Source organism: Danio rerio, chromosome 16 (genome assembly GCF_052040795.2).
Source record: "Danio rerio strain M-AB ecotype USA chromosome 16, GRCz13ab, whole genome shotgun sequence".
Classification (NCBI taxonomy): domain Eukaryota; kingdom Metazoa; phylum Chordata; class Actinopteri; order Cypriniformes; family Danionidae; genus Danio; species Danio rerio.
Window position 1 is genome coordinate 60,039,882 of NC_141036.1, and position 20,190 is coordinate 60,060,071.

General features: G+C 37.8%; 2 protein-coding genes across 5 annotated transcripts in view; both read left to right on the forward strand.

Moving 5' to 3' along the window:
* psg4 (pregnancy specific beta-1-glycoprotein 4) overlaps positions 1-7,005 on the forward strand; it is a 153,784-nt gene extending 146,779 nt beyond the window's left edge. Inside the window, exon 10 of one of the 2 annotated variants that reach the window (XM_087288152.1) lies at positions 6,566-6,850. The gene's annotated coding sequence lies outside the window, so the exon portion shown is untranslated. Of the gene's footprint in view, positions 1-6,565 lie in introns of both variants that reach the window. The other variant, XM_087288150.1, reaches the window with a different exon arrangement.
* The window catches only part of phldb3 (pleckstrin homology-like domain, family B, member 3), a 39,286-nt gene continuing 20,353 nt past the window's right edge, over positions 1,258-20,190 (forward strand). For 2 of the 3 annotated variants that reach the window (XR_015512120.1, XM_087288109.1), the window contains exons 1-5: positions 1,258-1,413; positions 11,827-11,951; positions 12,030-12,140; positions 12,429-12,566; positions 17,106-17,234. Coding sequence is in view for 2 of the 3 variants with exons in the window: in XM_087288109.1 (XP_087144235.1) it covers positions 11,829-11,951; positions 12,030-12,140; positions 12,429-12,566; positions 17,106-17,234 (501 nt within the window). In the remaining variant the exon portion in view is untranslated. Of the gene's footprint in view, positions 1,414-11,826; positions 12,141-12,428; positions 12,567-17,105; positions 17,235-20,190 lie in introns of all 3 variants that reach the window. The other variant, XM_087288108.1, reaches the window with a different exon arrangement.

Sequence of the window (20,190 nt, forward strand, 5' to 3'; positions counted from 1 at the left end):
CGTGTTGTGTGTTCAGAGATGCTCTTCTGCAGAGCTCGGTTGTAGCGAGTGCTTATTTGAGTTACTGTTGCCTTTCTATCAGCTGGAACCAGTCTGGCCATTCTCCTCTGACCTCATCAACAAGGCATTTGCGCCCACAGAACTGACGCTCACTGGATATTTCCTCTTTGTCGGAGCATTCTCTGTAAACCCTAGAGATAGTTGTGCGTGAAAATCCCAGTAGATCAGCAGTTTCTGAAATACTCAGAGCAGCCCGTCTGGCAGCAACAACCATGCCACGATCAAAGTCTCTTAAATCCCGTTTCTTCCCCATTCTGATGCTCACTTTGAACTGCAGCAGATCAGCTTCACCATGTCTACATGCCTAAATGAGTTGAGCTGCTGCCATGTGATTGGCTGATTAGAAATCTGCGTTAAGGAGCAGGTAATATCTGGACCAAATACAGCTCATTTGGCAGTAAGTATTTGTAAACTGCACTGTAGAAATAACCATAAACATTAATATTTTAATAAATGTATGTTTTTTTTATATAATACACTGTTTAACATATAAAACTTGTTATAAAAAAGATGTATTAAACAAAAAAAATACCTAAAAGTAATAATAATTCATTTGAAAGACTGAATTCATTTAAAATTAAATGATAGTAAAAACATAAACACTTGAGAAACATTGAAAAAATCTCATTATAATATATGTATTCAATATATAGACTAATTATAATTATATATATATATATATATATATATATATATATATATATATATATATATATATATATATATATATATATTACACTCTAAAAATGCTTGGTTTATTGTAAATAGTAAGTTAAAGTGTTCAGTTAAATGTAGAATAAACTCTAAACCAAACGGATGGGTTTGTCCATAGTTGACCCCGCATTGGTTTACAACAGCCCATCCTTTTTATTGAGTCTATTTATTTCCAGCTATAAATGTGACTTATGCCTACGTGTTTATTTATTTCTCATGCTGTGTAATAAACATATATTTAGACAAACGTTATATTTAGCTAACCTATATCCCCGTTGTTGTGAGGTCATGAATGTGTCAGTCTGTAGTTTTTCACCTGTTGACGGTCACATTGAGCGGGGCTGCGTCTCAAACCATACTGAGGACCCTAAATAGAGCGCGCGCTTGAGTATCAGCTGACTCCACAGGCCCCGCCCACTCGCGCACTACGCAGGGGGCGTGGTGAGTATTGAAACACAGCCTCTTCTCTCGCAGTTTCTCTCTCTGTTTCAGTCAAACGGCTGAGGGAAAGTGTGTGTTTGTTGTTTCGCTGGTTTCCTCAAACCTGTTTATCAGCCAAACCCGCAGTCGTGTGTGTTTTTCTGCCGTGTTTTCACGCTCCGGGACAGTTGGCGGATTTTAAACGGAAGTCCATCTCAGGTATGATCGCTTCATCAGAATTTATAGATAAGAGTGAAACTGACGCGCGAAAAATCTGACGGTTTGATGAAATATTCAGGGTTTTCGGTGAATTATTGAGATAAAAAATCAGCGAGAGCTCTCTAAAATAACGTATTAAATTATATTAATTATAATTTAAGTAGTGTTTGAGTTAATCTGTCGAATTTACCTCAGAAAAACTTTCAAATAAACGCTTAATTTTTTAATTTCTCACTTATGTGTTGGATTGTTATAGTGTTTTACGTCGTTATGACTGTTTACATTTCAAGTAAAACATCACGGGTTGATTAAATACACATACTAAATGTAAATGTCAAGCTGTCATGGTTAGTGATTAATTGTATTATTTGTTTACGTTAGAATTATGTAGATTTTATAGTGTCCTTATTGAAGTTATCTATCCATATTTATTATGTTTTTTATTTCAGTGGTTTTATGGGAAGAATAAGAGTTAACTTGATTTACATAACAAAAGTTTAGACAACAGCAGTGTACAAACATATTGACGTAAATACAGGTTCCAAAATTATAATAAAAATATCTTGAATAATATAAAAATAATGATAATAACTAAATTAATGTTAATAATTAATTCATTCATTTCTTTTCGGTTTAGTCCCTTTATTAATCCGGGGTCGCCACAGCAGAATGAACCGCCAACTCATCTAGTATGTTTTTGTACACAGCGGATGCCCTTCCAGCCGCAACACATCTCTGGAAAACATCCACACACACTCATTCACACTCATACACTAGGGACAATTTAGCCTACCCAATTCACCTGTACCGCATGTGTTTGGACTGTGGGGGAAACCGGAGCACCCAGGCGAATGCAGGGAGAACATGCAAACTCCACACAGAAACGTCAACTGATCCGGTCGAGACTCGAACCAGCGACCTTCTTCCTGTGAGGCGACAGCACTACCTACTGTGCAACTGCAATGCTGTTAATAATGTTAAAATAACAAAAAATTAAGAATATGTTTAAGTAAATAGTAAACACATCTATATATAACGTAATTATATTCAATGTAACTAATTTTCCTTCAGCTTAGTCTCTTTATTAATCTGGGGTCGCCAACTTATCCAGCATATGTTTCACGCAGCGGATACCCTTCTAGCTGCAACCTATTACTGGGAAACACCCACACATATACACTGTGGGCAGTTTAGCTAATTCAGTTCCCCTATTGCGCATGTGTTTGGACTGTGGGGGAAACCGGAGCACCCAGAGGAAACCCATGCCAACATGGGAAGAACATGCAAACTCCACACAGAAACACCAAATGACCCAGCCAAGGATCAAACCAGCAACCCTCTTGCTGTGAAGTGACAGCTCTACCCACTGTGCCACCGTGCCGCCTAGATGTAATTATATTATCTAAAAATATGTGACTGTTATAATATATAACATAATATAATGTATAAACATAATATATACAATTTAAAACATAATAAAAGTCTTCCTAATAATATTTCAATAATCATAAGTGAATATTAATAACATATGAATAATTAATCATTTGTTTATTATAATTTATTAACCAAGTAAAAAAATCTATCAAATAAGCAAGTATAATTAAGTAAATACATTTTTAAAATATTTTTGTGTAGAATTTCTTATGTATTAAAAGTAAAATTATTAAATATAAGTAAATAAAAAATTACAAAGCACGTCATTACAGTACTAGAGTGCATAAATATTAAACATAACAATAATAACAGCCTCCTTAATAATATCTCAATAGCAATACATTTATAATAATAACTCATATTAATAAGTAATTATTTGTTTATTATTTACTTATTATATTAAAGTTAAAAGCTGTTGAATAAAATTTATCATTCATTCATTCATTTTCTTTCCGGCTTAGTCCCTTTATTAATCTGTTGCCACAGCGGAATGAACCGCCAACTTATCCAGCACATGTTTTACACAACGGATGTCCTTACAGCTGCAACCCATCCCTGAGAAATGGATACAATTAATATTTAAGTAAATTATTTAAAACAATTGACCTGCTTTTAGTTATGATATAATATAAAACGCTATTAGAAAAGGCAAATTTAAGTAAATTATTTAAAATAATTACAGTACAGTATAACAACAATCGCTAAATATATTCAGATATTGTACATTTATTTATGACAATATTTCAGATTTTCTTTTGTACACAAAAATGTTCAAACTGACTCACAGTATCAGCATCTCTAACACTCTATAATGGGATGTTTTTGGTTTGTGATGAACAACAGTTACGCTGTTAGGTTTGTTGGTGGTTGATTCTGTACAGGTGAGACACACACATACACATATTTACAAGAATAACAAACATTGCATCATTTCAGTTCTGTAAACTATATATATATATATATATATATATATATATATATATATATATATATATATATATAGTTTTAAAATAGTACAAATTCACCTCTTAAATTCATTGTGTTATTTGGATTTTTCTTTTTTTTTTGCTGGCAAGATTTTGATTAAAATTGCTTTTAATTAAATGTTGTTTTCTGTAGTTGATAAAATTAATTTGTTTTACAGTTCTTTTACATTCATCAGCATCAGAAAAAGTGGTATAAAATAAATAAATGATATAATAAATAACTATATTAATATTACAATACAATAATCATTTTATTATGACAAAGCAAAGAATAATAAAATGTAATTTAATTAATTAAAAATATCAAAGTACACCAAATGCAATGATTAAAAGTAATTAAATATATTTCTAAAATTATTTAAGTTCAAAATACATAAAGTTGCTGTAATGAATAAAAACGTACATAATATTTATCACACATTTGATTAGAATATTTTATAATAAGACATCAGACATTGTCGTAATTAATAACAACATTAACAACATTAAAGTAATTAATATAAAAGATAACATTAACATATTTACTTAAAATATTTAAATAAATATTATTAACAATTAAAATAAACAAATAATAAATAACAATACTGTAATTTACAGTCATGAAAACAATATACTATGCATTTCCTCATTGTAATATTTTACAGTAAAAACTGGATCTTTAATATAACATTGGATCATGAAAATGAAAAATTTGTAAAAAAAAAAAAAAAAATTATATATATATATATATATATATATATATATATATATATATATATATATATATATATATATATATATATATATATATATATATATATATATATATAGTTGAAGTCAGAATTATTAGCCCCCTTTTGATTTTCACAGAGCAATGAAATTTTCACAGTGTGTCTGATAATATTTTTTTCTTCTGGAGAAAGTCTTATTTGTTTTATTTCGGCTAGAATAAAAGCAGTTTTTAATTTTTTTAAAAACATTTTTGGGACAAAATTATTAGCCTCTTTAAGCTCATTTTTTCCCCGATATTCTACAGAACAAACCATCATTATACAATAACTTGTCTAATTACCCTAACCTGCCTAGTTAACCTTATTAACCTAGTGAAGCCTTTTAATTTCACTTTAAGCTGTATAGAAATGTCTTGAAGAATATCTAATAATACTATTATATTATTACTATTATTTCAAATGATTCAATATTTTTGTCTGTTTGCATACCCTGTTATTTTTGTGTTTTACCATGTATATTTTTTAAAGTAGTTGTGATTTATTTGCCTAACCCCCCTGGTGTTTAGTGCGTAAATGTGAACGTGTCCTCTGGGTTTACATTGAACTGGTTTTCCAGGGTTTGTCAGTGATTTAGTGGCAGAGCTGTAGTGTTCATGAGGAATGTGAGTGCACTCATTAGTGAGCGAGTGTGAACACTGGTTAGTGCTGATGATCAGGGCGCGGGTGCTGTTATATAACGGATGTTTATGGCTCATGTTATCTCTCCGCCACTCCTCTGCTATTATTCCCTCATTACTGACGCTCCTTTCTCCACATAATAGCACTGAGTCACATCTGGACTTCAGACCTCAGATCAGTGCTGTGTTCAGACTCACTGCTGTCACGTGTTTTGTCATCATGGTTAGTCCAGTAAAGCGCTTTGAACTGTGCAGTTTTGTTTGATGGGTGTCATTATTTCAACTGACAGCGTGTAACAAAGGCTCCACCCCTTTTTCTAAAACTATCCAATAGGGTTTAGTTGTTTAAATATATGCTGCGTTACACTTAGCATACTAATACTACATCCTAAAAGTATGTACTTTTTTGTGTGAAGTACTTTTGAGCTTTGGGACATACTCCTTGTCATTAACAGAGTGTTCTGTTGCTTAGTTATGAGACCTGTCAATCATCTCCTCACATCATCCATATTTATTTAATATCTAATTTAATCTACATTATTGGAGAAGCCGCAGCAGGTTAACCTGAAATTCGCGAGTCTTTCATGCAGAGAAATATCAGGTGTTTGGATAATTCTGCATTCAGAAGTTAATGTCCAAACACGTCTTTATAGAAGCTCAGTGTTGTTGTAGATGAAATATAACATACAAAAGATGATTTCAATATTTTCCAGTCGGCCAGATTTTAAATAATAGCCATTCAAACATCTTTACTGAAACATCTCTACTTAGTTGTCAGCCATGTTGGTAGTTTGTTTAGACATTTTACCTGAATTTGTAGTTCTAATCTAATTCACATCCAATATGCAATGTATTGTGGACAATACTAATATTTATTTATTTATATTTGTTTTCCTACTATTATTAAAGGTGCAGTATGTAAGTTTGACACCCAGTGGTTGAACTAGGTATTGCACTACTGGATCAAAATAAATGCAAGCGCGGGTTGCCAGATTGACCAACAGGAGCGAGTGATTTAAACTGTTCTAAATAAAAGCAACAGCTCCCGATAGAAGGAATATTTTACATAATAAAATGAGTCTTTGTCCTAACCAACACCTTAAACTGATATATTAGAAACGGCGTCTATTTCTCACAGCTGAACAACAGAAAACTGACAATGATCAGCTCAGGTACAGCTCATGTGCTTTATTCAGTGCTAATGCTTTGTGAGTCTGAATGTCATTTTACATGACATTTATTGCCACACTACTAAAAGCAGCAGCAGATAGACAGTGGTGTAGCGCAAAATGCAGAGACCTCCCTGCAGGGATCGCTGACGGGGCCCCCTGATGAGGGGGGGGAGGGATACGTCATACGTCAATTTGCATATCACTGACGTCATCACGTTCTACCGTTTCTGTTTAACAGCATATGGTTAATAAAGGGGTATTTATAATTGCACTACACTTTATATAAGCATGTTTATTTAACTAAATGTATTGCTGTTTGAATACAGTATGTCATTATAGATGTGTAGTGAATGTGCAGTAATCTCTCATATGTAATAAACTCAGACAAGTTCAGAAACTGTCACTAAAATATCTGTGATTGTGAACAAGAAAAAAATAAACGCTCCAATTAAATTGTTAAAATAAAGGAGAAGTACACTTCACACTGCCTGTGCTAAATCATTTGTCGTCGGTACGCAGAGGGCCGGCGGCATCACACGCAGCTCGTTGAGAAGAGTAGGGACGGTACAGTATGGACAAATGATGGTCTAAAAAAAATTCTCCAATAACACACAAAAAAGTCGCTAGATTTGTCACTAGGGGTGACTGAAAATTCGCTAAATCTAATGACAAAGTCGCTAAGTTGGCAACATTGGCGGCAAGCAATCAGAATGAAGTAGTCCACCGCTTGAGAGATGTTCAGAGAACACAGACGTGTGAACTTTGGTTTCGACCACAGTTGTTCCCAAGAGTTTATTGAAAATCGCGACGACGCGGGGCCCCCTAATCACGCGGGGCCCCCCCGCGGTGCGTGCCCTGTGGGCCCGTCCGCTACGCCACTGCAGATAGATCACCCCAGATCTGGAAAATTAAGCGTCTGAATTGAACTCAAGAACTAAACACTTATCAGTGATTCAGCATCTACATTTAATACGGTTAAAGAGGTTACCTTTTTTTGCATTTTTTGTGTATCCACCAGAGGTCGCAAGTGCTGTTCTCACGTAAATCCACCTAAGCTAATGAAAAAACTGGTAACAGTAGGAAAGTCGTCCATACGGTGGTAAGCGCAAAAAGCAACAGCGTCATACCCCACCGTAGCGACGAAATGCAGCCATATATACTTCTGGCTACTTAATTCTCGATCTCCAGAAACGTATATAAGGCTACATTTTCAGAATGAGCTGATGTTGCATTTAGGATGGATACTAGGATGGGAATCAGGATGCAGCGGTAGAGTGGGGAAACCATGACGTCAGTTTGTATGCAAAAACCCTGAAGTGAGTTAGCATTTTACAGGGCTCGAAATTGCAACAGTTTTGGTCACATATGCGCCCAAAATAGATTGCATGCGACCTCATAATATATTTGGGAGCATTTGTGCCACTGCATATAATGGTTGTAGTGCAACCTGTTTTTATTTTTTCTAAAAACATGCTGAATCAGGCCCCGTTTACACTAGTATGTTTTAGTTTTAAAAATGTTTTTTAGAATGAAAACGATCCGCGTCCACACTAGCGTTTCACCCAACTCTCAAACTCATTTTAGTTCAGGGGCCGCATGGTGAGCCAGGTCCACAGGGATTGGGGTGGGGGTGGGGGAGGAGGGTACCACACCTCCTTTTTCAAATGGTACATTTTCATATGACTGAACTCGTACAAAATAGCCACTAAACTGACAAAACGGAAAATAGTTTCATTTCCTCGTTAGATCACCTCAGTGTGCAGGGCTTCCCACAGGTTTGAAATATACCTGCAGTGGTAGCCTGATTGAAAAACACCTTTTTCCCACAGCACATAAATGGTCAACTACATGCAACAAACAAAAAATAATGTGATTTTTAACTTGATTTCTATTTATTATGACACTGCTATAGCCCTTTTATTTTCAATGGGTTAAAGTTATTTTAAAAAGGCTGTTGAAATAATAGAAATCCACTATTTCTCTTACCTTTATGCTATTTAGGAGGTGTGCACCCACTGACAGGTAAAGGGTGCTCTGCTCTCTCTCTCTCTCTCTCTCTCTCTCTCTCTCTCTCTCTCTCTCTCTCTCTCTCTAAAGTTGCTATATTGAAATGACATTTACAGTATTGTCAAAAATTTTAGATATGTATAAAGTATGTAATATATTAACATCATCAAATATGCAGCAAATGTGAAATAAATATCGGAAAAAAATAAATAAAATGAGACATTATTGCAAAAAAATTATAATAATTACAAGAACAAAAAGTCTACATTATTTAAATACAAATAGTGTGACAGATTGCTCATACACAGAACCAGCGGTAAGAAACGTGCAGATCGAGAGAAGATTTTCCCTTGGTCAATCGATCACGAATGTTTAGTTTTCTTGGACGGATACGAAAAAAGGTATGAGGTCTTTCTCTCTGAGATGGCTGTCAAATTGAAGCTGATTCAGGCTTCTGGATGCGATGAAATTAAGTTTGCTATTGCGCCATCCAGTGGGCACAATTGGAACAGCAGTATATTTTATTGAAAAAATTTCAGCGGGCCGCATTTAATTCGTTTGCTTGCTGTACGTTTGACACCCCTGGTCTACACCAAACTACTGAAAACGCAGTGATGTTTTGTTATAAATATGCACACAGTGAAGATGACGCTCATATATGCAGCACGACGCCTCAACATTTCTACTGTCTGTTAAGTTTTAATATCAAAATAAAAACAGCAGTTCTTTATATCATGTTTTCATTTTATTGTTAAGACAGTGAAACAACGTACGTATCCAGGAGGATGTGAATAATGTGATGCAGTACACTGTTCCCTTTGAAGATTTACCCGACATGTCCTCGGGAGTCTGTTTTCCTTATCACACTTGTGAAGTCTGAGAGGATGCAGGACTGAACTGTGTGTGGGCTAATTAATATTGAGGAAAAGCCCCAATCAGAGAGGCGAATGTCTGCAGCCCCGCCTCCATTTTCACACGTCTCTGTTTTCCCCCATCCACACTGAGACCGAGCAGCAGCATTTTAGAAAGAAAGCGGCCTCTCCAGCGTTTCTAAAACACTCCGTTTTCTGCGCTCGAAATCTCCAGCGTAGTGTGGATGGATGGCGTAACCGTAGCAAAACTTATGTGTTTTAAAAGGAAAACGAATTAGTGTAAACAGGGCCTCAGTCTTCCCTGACGCGTAGATCTTATATTGGCTCTTATTAGCTGTCAATCACTCGATGCTTTCTGCTGTCAGATGACAGGGAGCTTTTGTGAACACAAGAAATGCAAGCTGAAGTTTGAGGAAGACGCGGTGAAAACAGGTTTGCAAATTCACCTAAAGTTACAAATACTGGCGCAGATGAGAGCGATCATGTGGTGAATGTTGATCCGCCAGCTGAGAGAGTGTTTTCACAGATAGCACTGAAAGTCTCGGAGTGCATCCGCTGTTTAATTTGATGCATTGCATTGACTGCATTTAACGCAGACGGCTGCTAAATGTAAAATCTGTATATACACTGTATACATCATCACTAAAGAAGCTTGACTTTAGTAAGTTTTAGCTGATACTGCAGCTCATGACAAAGAACGGTATTGGAGGACGATTATCGCGAGAATCCTTCTCTGCCCCACTATTTATTTGCTTATTTCATTTTCCCCGTATACAGTATGTCCCATAATGCATTGCAAGTTAATGTGTTCATGCATTCAGTGGCATTAGTCTAGTTAAAGCCGCTGTGTGTAGTGTTGATGTAGTTAATATCTGCGTGCAGTAATCGCTCTTTTATAGTTCAATTCTCGTCTGCGCTGGCCATTGTGCTGCAGTGTGTGAGAGTGTGTGTTTATTCTGGGAACAGAAACATGAAACCAGCCTGTGACATTTCAGAAGCCACTTCCTCCTGCAGAACGCCTCATATCAGAGTTTTATATTTATCCCAGCGGTTCTGCCCAGGCCTAATAAGGTTTGTGCTGGACGGACCGACTGATGGGAAAAACACACAGTTATAGGGCTGCACAATATCTCGCAAAATTATCATTATAGTAGCCTCACACCAAAAAGGTCGCTGGTTCGAGTCCCGGCTGGGTCAGTTGGCGTTTCTGTGTGGAGTTTGCATGTTCTCCCCATGTTGCCGTGGGTTTCCTCTGGGTGCTCCGGTTTCTCCCACAGTCCAAACACATGTGCTATAGGGGAGCTGATGAACTAAATTGGCCGTAGTGTACGAGTGTGTGTGAATGAGTGTGTATGGGTGTTTCCCAGTACTGGGTTGCAGCTGGAAGGGCATCCACTGTGTAAAACATTTGTTGAAATAGTTGGGGGTTCATTCCGCTGTGGTGACCCCTTCAGGGACTGAGCCGAAAAGAAAATGAATGAATGATGCATTATATGCACCGCAGACGTGTGATAAATTATTTGTTTTATGCAGTGGTTCTTTTTGTGAACTTTGTCTGATTCTTTATCTTAAGCTGAAGTGCTGAATTGAGGAAGTCACAATACTCAACATCATATTGAATCATTTACTGTTACCTCTACAGTTTATTATTATGTTAATATTATGACAATTGTGACTTCACTAGTTCCCCAATTCAGCATTTGAGCTTCAGTCAGGCGTTTACAGTGTGAGAAACACCTGAACAAACTGCTGGAAAACCACACGGCCTTCATCTTTCACTTGTGCTTTCATCTGCTCTGCTTTACTGTGGTTTGGTGGCTTTTAAAAGACTATTGTTATTATATTATGTCTGCTTGTACACAGAGGACAATGAGAGAGGAACTTTTATAGTTAATGACACTATATTATATAATATATTGGTCACACTATACAATAGGGTTATTTTAATGCAACGTGATCAAACAGTGAACAATACTTTAATTACAGTATTTAGTTATGTTTTTAAGGTTAGTTAATGAAAATACAGTCGTTCATCCTTTCATTTATTTTATTTTCAGCTTAGTCCCTTTATTAATCTGGGGTCGCCACAGCGGAATGAACCGCCAACTTATCCAGCATTGTGTTTAAATACTTAATCTTTATATATATATACATATATACACATATATATATATATATATACATATTCTATAACAAAACAAAATTGTTAAAAATATTTTATAACAAAATAAATGTTATAGCATTTTATGTCAGAATTGTTTTAGCATTCATTTACAATATAATGCATGTAAATTAATGCTTTTTATTTCATAATAAGTAGTTCTAAAAAAAAGTTGTGTTGATAAATCTAATCATGTGTCATTTGCAAAACACAATATATGCTGATTTCCAGTCCTGTTTGTGTTTTTGAGACTCTTTCTCCACACTCAGTGCATGTTAGTTTCAGTCATTTGACCGTTGTTTGTTTTCTCCACCAGAGCCAGATTGAATTACAGTAATGCGCAATTGTCCCATAATTCCACAATTCAGCTGTTTCTTTATTCCTGCTGAATCAGACATGCCCAGACACAACATGGACACCATTCGAAGATCGCCCTGGATCCTGAGAGTTGTGGAGCAGAGCCCGGTTTCATCAGGAGCCGAGTCCGACACAGAGGGCAGCAGCACCGAGAGCGAGCGGGTAAACCAGAGTTATTATAATAATAATAACATGAGCTTCAGTATAACAGCACATTCAGCTCTCACTCTAATTCTGCAGTACCGGATCAGACACACAGGCGGAGACTCTGAGAAGATCCTGACCACGCCCTCCATGATGCAGCAGCGAATCACAGAGCTTGACCAGCAAAGGGAGGAGCTGAAGATAGAGGTGGGCGGAGAGTGGGTGTGTCTTCGCTGATTAATTGAGCTGTGATTTAAACTCTAATATCGCATAAAACATCTGCGAATAAAGCAGTGTTTACAAGCCAGAAAAGTGTTTTGCTGTGCAGTAGGAAAAGCCACTGTGGTGTTTTTGTTCTTCTCTAATAAATGAGCTGCGCCTCAGAAGAAAAAGACGAAATGCAGTGAACGGGGTGGCTTTTGGAGGCAAGAGAACCAATGAAAGTTTTTCTCTGTCCATGCCGAGTGTTGAGTTTGTTGTGTTTGTGTTGTGCAGCTGCAGCTGGAGGTGGCGCTGCTGCGGGCGGAGCTGCAGGCGGAGCAGGAGCGTCTGCACAGACACACAGATCAGCTGCAGGTGCTGCAGGAGAAACACAAACACAGGAGGAGCCAGCGATCCTCACGGAGAGAGAAGGTCTGTGGGTTCTTTTATGCATATATGCACTCACCGGCCACTTTATTAGGTACACCTTACTAGTGCCAGGTTGGACCCCTTTTGCCTTCAGAACTGCTTTAATCCTTGATGGCAGAGATTTAACAAGCTACTGGAAATATTCCTCAGAGATTTTGCTCCATATTGACATGATAGCATCACACAGTTGCTGCAGATTTGTTGGCTGCACATCCATGATGCCAATCTCCCGTTCCACCACATCCCAAAGCTGCTCTATCGGATTGAGCTCTGGTGACTGTGGAGGCCATTTGAGTACAGTGAACTCATCGTCATGTTCAAGAAACCAGTCTGAGATGATTGAGCTTCATGACATGGTGTGTTATCCTGCTGGAAGTAGCCATCAGAAGATGGAGACACTGTGCTCATAAAGGGATGGACATGGTCAGCAGCAATACTCAGGTAGGCTGTGGCGTTGACACCATGCTCAATTGGTACTAATGGACTCAAAGTGTGCCAAGAAAGTCTCCCCCACACCATTACACCAGCACCACCAGCCTGAACCGCTGATACAAGGCAGGATGATCCATGCTTTGATAGTATTAATGCCGAATTCTGAGCCGATCATCCGAATGTGTCAGCAGAAATAAAGACTCATCAGAGTAGACAGAACTGCCGCTCACTGGATATTTCCTCTTTGTCGGAGCATTCTCTGTAAACCCTAGAGATGGTTGTGCGTGAAAATCCCAGTAGATCAGCAGTTTCTGAAATACTCAGAGCAGCCCGTCTGGCAGCAACAACCATGCCACGTTCAAAATTCCCCATTTTGATGCTCGGTTTGAACTGCAGCAGATCGTCTTGGTCATGTCTACATGCCTAAATGCATAGAGATGTTGCCATGTGATTGGCTGATTAGACATTTGCGTTAATAAGCAGTTGAACAGGTATACCTAATAAAGTGGCCAGTGAGTGTATATTTGGCCCTTTGATAAAAACACTATTAGGACATATATATTTCACTATCCAGTCAAAATTGGTTATTTTTGCATTGTTTAGAGCAAATTCATTCTTCCGGTTTAAAAACACATTTCAGCAATCACAGCCAAGAGGCAAATTTATTATATTAAATTATTCAGATGGGTATGTTAGATATTATTGTCAAAAATACTCTTTCAATTCTAGACATAATTTAAATTGAACGTTACTATATTGCTATAATATTTCTACAATATTGTGAGCAACAATATAACACAATACACATGTCATAAGTGCAGCGCAACATTCTGGCCAAATGTTCTTTGTGTTATCTTTTATATCATTTGAAAATATGCACCTCGTCAAGAGCGCCTCCTCACTTTCTCCTGCATGTGCGTTACTGGTGTGCACCTGATGAAACTACCCTTTATACGCAATTCTTTCCCTCTCAACCGTGACACTCCCACCTCAACACAGCTGGAAACACCTCTTTTCCTAGCTTTTTTCATGTCAGAGCAGTGGGGCATGACCCTTTAAAAAGTATTAAAAGTTGATTAATCAATTTAGAGAAATTTTAAGGCGCTTAAAATGTTCAAAAGTCTCAAATGTTATTTTGCAAGGTCTAAAATTTTATATAATTTTTAATTATGCAATGTGTAGTTGTGTGCTGAAATTTGCCTGAATTTCATTCATTCAACTTATTCCCATACTCATCAGGGGTCGCCACTGCCAACTATTCCAGCATATGTTTTACACAGCGGATGGGAAACACCCATACACACTCAAATTTGCACACACACTCATACACTATGGCCAATTTAGTTGATCAATTCCCCTATAGCAGTGTTTCTCAAACCTTTTCAATCAAGTACCACCTCAGAAAAAAAAATATTTCTCCAAGTACCACCAAAGTGAGCAGTATTGAAATACAATTGCTTAGTAGGCCTAGTAAAGCAGCTACAGCTCTGCACAGTTAAAAAAAAGTGAAATATTTACTTATAAATATAGGCCATATGTCATATATGGCATATTATATACATCATTTTTGATACATTTTTAAATATATGTACATGACATATTTCATTCCTCCGTGTACCACTAGAACGAAGTACCACACAGTTTAAGAACCACTGCCCTGCAGCATTTGTGTTTAGACTGTGGGGGAAACCGCAGCACCCTGAGAAAACCCACGCCAACACGGGGAGAACATGCAAACTGACCCAGCAGGGACTTGAACTAGCGACCTTCTTGCTGCCACAGTGCTAACCACTGAGCCAACCACTGTGCTGCCCCCTGCCTGAATTTAATCTGCAAATATTATTTATTCTGTGAAGTTCAGGATCTCCTGCTAGTTTTGACATCAATCTGCTTTGTTTACTGCAGTAACCATGGCATCATCTGTATTTCTGCAGTTCCATAGGCGCCCCCTGCTGGAATAGAGGCAATTGGCATTTATTCAGTATATGAATGATGTTTTAGTTTAGGTGCAGTTGTGTTTTACGTCATTTCACAAAAACAAATCGTTTTTACATCATAATTTAAATGTATTCAATCTATTTTAAATCACTAATCACGATAATGTAGGCCTGTGTTAACCGTCTCAGACTCAAATTAAGTTTTAGAAACAGGAAAAATCGGATGTTTGGGGAAAACTATCATATAGGGTAGTACAATAGAATCCTGACTTTTTTTTTAGAGAGACCTTCACATGCAACCCATTCTGGGATGTTGCAGATTTGCAACATTGGCCCAGTGTGGTAATTAGACACTGACGAATGAATATGATATGAACAATACATTTTTATATACAACTTTTCAAAGAATGTAACAAATTGCTTTTCTGTGATAAAACAACAACAAAAACAACATGGGATCCAAATCCAATATCTCAAATCCTCATTGAGTAGGTCATGTTTCCAAGTCACTTTGTCATGTGGCACTCCAAGAAACAGTTTTTGTCTTTTGTGTCATCTGGTGAGCGAGTGGGGAAACTGTTTGTTGCTAATGGACAACCAAGTCCTGCAGTGGTACTTCTGAGTAAAACAACTCATAAAATATGTATCGTAGTAATAAGGTAGTTCATTTTTAACTGTTGCAAATCTGCATCGCCTTCCTTGAGAGGGATCATGAAGAAAGCGCAATTATTGTCTCACATGAGTTACATACTTAAAATTCTATTAGCCAATTTGCTTATGAAAAAATTGTAGTCAGCTATGGAATATATTAAGATCAGTGCGTCAGTGTCTTCATATATTAATGTGTTGAGTTGTATTAAATGGAAGTCTAAAGTTTTATTAATTCATTTAAAGGTTAGAGTTTAGCAAAGCAACATAATTTATTTATTGATTTGTGTCTCTCTTATGAATCTTCATAAGATATAATAATTCTTGTTCTTTGTTTCCACCCTTATAAATTGATTTATATTGCATTGATAAGGAGTTGTGTTAAGCTAAGAGTCTTTGGTCTGCCTTCTTACAATCAGTCAGTATTTAGTAAATATACTGTAAGATAAAATGGTGCTAATGTTACCGGGTAAAGTAAACTACGAATATTAGAAATTACAAATCAACAGAACAAAACCGAAATATGATCACAAACTGAGCATCTGCAAACGATATACTTTACCCACAGCTGTTTATCAGTCATTTATAAAGAGCACACAAACACACTGACAGTGATAGGTAACTTACTGCACACTGTTATGGGTCAATGATGCTAATATTCGGCACAAATCCATCAGTTTCCCCTTTCTGGCTGCTCTTTCTATGAATGAATGATGAAGAGCAGTGGTGGGCAAACTTTTTAGACCCGAGGGCCACATTAAGTTTTGCAAACCAAGTGAAGGGCCACATTTCAAATTCTTCAAAAAATAACTTTTATTTATAGTGGCAATATGCATGAAATGTGTAATATTGGACAGAAACATGTCACATTACACATGTCACATTACATTAAACACAAAATAGATTTTTTCTTTTATATTATTAAGTCAAATTTACAAGTCAAATTAATTTGCACCACTCTGATATCTCACTGTTCGCCAAAAATGACTAATTATATTCAGAATGTCTGACACCGGCTTATACACATCAGCCACGTTTCCACTATCGCGCCTAAAGCAAGCGAGCCAAGGCCCGTCGAGGAGTTGTGTTAAGCTAAAAGTCTTTGGTCTGCCTTCTTACAATCAGTCAGTATTTAGTAAATATACTGTAAGATAAAATGGTGCCAATGTTACCGGGTAAAGTAAACCTCATTTTACAATCAGCAAGACATTTCAGATGTTTTACAATGTGGGGAAAACGCTGCTTTGTCCAGTAATGCATCCCATCATGCGCATTTTTATGTAATCATCATCTGTGGAAAAACTAAACCCCATCACACTGACTGAAGAAGCGAAAAGTTTACATGTGTTTGCATCTGAGTTCATGTGAATGTTTTCTTATCATACAAATCGTTTATCCTATTTTTTTTGCACATCTTGGCGTTTACATTAATCAGTGCTTTTATGCAAAATTCCGAAATGTGCATAATAATAGATGGATGTGAGCATAGCTATTGAGTTGGAGCTGACGCTGTGGTGTTGTTCAGGAGCGTGTGAAGCTGGAGGAGCAGCGTCTGCAGGTGGAGAAGATGAAGAGCAGGTGTGAGGAGATGGAGAAGCAGATCCCGTCACAGCCGGAGGACCAGAGAGAGCCGATGATGCTGCAGCTACAACAGGTGAGAGGAGATAACAGGCAGTTCTGTTCACCCTGACTGCATTTATTAAATCTAAAATACAGGACGAACCATGAGATGTTATTAATATCTTGTAAATGAGCGGTTTTCTATGTGCATAAACATTCATTCATTCGTTGATTTTCTTTTGGGCTTAGTCCCTTTATTAATCTGAGGTCGCCACAGCGGAATAAACCACCAACTTATCCAGCATATGTCTTACACAGCGGATTTCCTTCCAGCTGCAACCCATCCTTGGGAAACACCCATACACACTTATTGACACTCATACACTACGGTCAATTTAGTTGATCAGTTCCCCTATAGCGCTTGTGTTTGGACTGTGGGGGAAACCGGAGCACCCGGAGGAAACCCACGCCAACACGGGGAGAACATGCAAACTCCACACAGAAACACCAACTGACGTGTGAATAAACAGTATAGTGTCATTTATATCTGTAATGTAAGGCTGAATATTTAGTATCATTACTCCAGTCTTCAGAGATCCTTCAGAAATTTTGATGATCAAAACATTTATGATTATGAGTAGTGATGAAGCAGTCGTGCAGCTTCATATTTTTTTGCTGTGATAAAAGATTATAATATTTTGTTAAAGTGTGATAAATATGTTAAATGTTTGAGAACAGTAAGAAATGCATGCTTTTTTCAACGACAATTGTTATTATTGATATTAATAATGGGCAGCATGGTGGCGCAGTGGGTAGCACGTTCACCTCACAGCAAGAAGGTCGCTGGTTCAAGTCCTGGCTGGCTCAGCTGGTGTTTCTATGTGGAGTTTGCATGTTCTCCCCGTGTTTGCATGGGTTTCCTCCGGGTGCTCCGGTTTCCCCCACAGTCCAAACACATGCGCTGTTGGAGAATTGGGTAGGCTAAATTGTCCGTAGCGTATGTGTGTGAATGAGTGTGTATGGATGTTTCCCAGAGATGGGTTGCAGCTGGAAGGGCATCCGCTGTGTGAAACATATGCTGGATAAGTTGGCGGTTCATTCCACTGTAGCAACCCCTGATTTATAAAGGGACTAAGCCGAAAATAAAATCAGCGAATGAATGAATGATACATACTTTTTAATCAAAATCATATTAATGTTTGACCAGTGACGGCCTGGGTTAGTCATTGTTACATCAGTAAATCTAGTGACAGATGAATGAATGCAGTGAAAATCATACTCGCCTGTTTGTGTTTGGCCTGGTTAAACATCAGGAGGTACCGTGCTTTTGCTGTAGTTGTCCCAAACATTGGAATAATTGACCCTTTGCTAAGCCACACCCAGAAACCGCCACCCACCAATCGTGGCTTAGCAACCGTAGCTACGCGCAGGGGCTCTGTCAAGCTGTCGAGCGAGGAAATCAGGCAAAAGCGCTGTGCATATGGATTGTGCAAATCTGACACCCGCTATTCTAAAAGTTTGGACAGGCTGGTGGAATTTTTACCCTTTTCAAACCAAAAAAAACAGGAGAAATGCCAGCGTGCATCAAGCTCTGTAATGGGCGCTAAAGGAGCGGAGCTAAGTTGGTTTTGTTTCGATATTCCTGACACATTCAGTGATAAACAGACAGCAATAAGTCACACACCTCTTTCCCTAAACAGATCTTTCCTACAAAAACACAAAGCAGGTGATGTTTCACAGCGGTCTTTTTCTTTTTTTTCTAGCTTGATATTATGAGCCCTGCACCGTTTAAGCCTTTGCTATAGTAACATTAGTCATACTAATAGCGAATATGTCACGAGTTATTGATCCGGAAAATACGAATCTGTTGCTAACTTTACTGAACTTCATATCTCCATCTGTTTCAAGCTACGAATATTAGAAATTACAAATCAACAGAACAAACCCGAGATATGATCACAAACTGAGCATCTGCAATCGATATACTTTACCCACAGCTGTTTATCAGTCATTTATAAAGAGCACACAAACACACTGACAGTGATAGGTAACTTACTGTACACTGTTATGGGTCAATGATGCTAATATTTGGCACAAATCCATCAGTTTCCTCTTTCTGGCTGCTCTTTCTATGAATGAATGATGAAGAGCAGTGGTGGGCAAACTTTTTAGACCCGAGGGCCACATTAAATTTTGCAAACATTTCATTCATTTTCTTGTCGGCTTAGTACCTTTATTATCTGGGGTCGCCACAGCGGATTGAACCGCCAACTTATCCAGCAAGTTTTTACACAGCGGATGCCCTTCCAGCCGCAACCCATCTCTGGGAAACATACACTCATTCACACACATTCATACACTGCGGACAATTTAGCCTACCCAATTCCCCTATAGCGCATGTCTTTGGACTGTGGGGGAAACCGGAGCACCCGGAGGAAACCCACGCAAACGCAGGGAGAACATGCAAACTCCACACAGAAACGCCAACTGAGCCGAGGCTCGAACCAGCTTGTTGTGAGGTGAACGTGCTACCCACTGCGCCACTGCGTCGCCACCACATTTCAAATTCTTCAAAAAATTACTTTTATTTATAGTGGCAATATGCATGGATTGTGTAATATTGGACAGAAACATGTCACATTACACATGTCACATTAACACAAAATAGATTTTTCTTTTATATTATTAAGTCAAATTTACAAGTCAAATTCATTTGCACCACTCTGATATCTCACTGTTCGCCAAAAATGACTAATTATATTCAGAATGTCTGACAGCGGCTTATACACATCAGCCACGTTTCCACTATCGCGCCTAAAGCAAGCGAGCCAAGGCCCGTTGCATTTCCACTGTCACTTCCAGGGCCTAATCAGTCCAAAGCAGGGCTTTTTCAGGGCCAGTGGCTGGCCTTTTTTGGCCTGCCGAATACCTTGGGCCGAAAAGGGCCAGCAGGGTCTTCGGGGCGGAGTGAAAGGAGAGGCGGACACTAGTTTTCTGATCGCACATGAGTACATGTGCCAAACACATAAACAAATAAATAAATAAGGGAG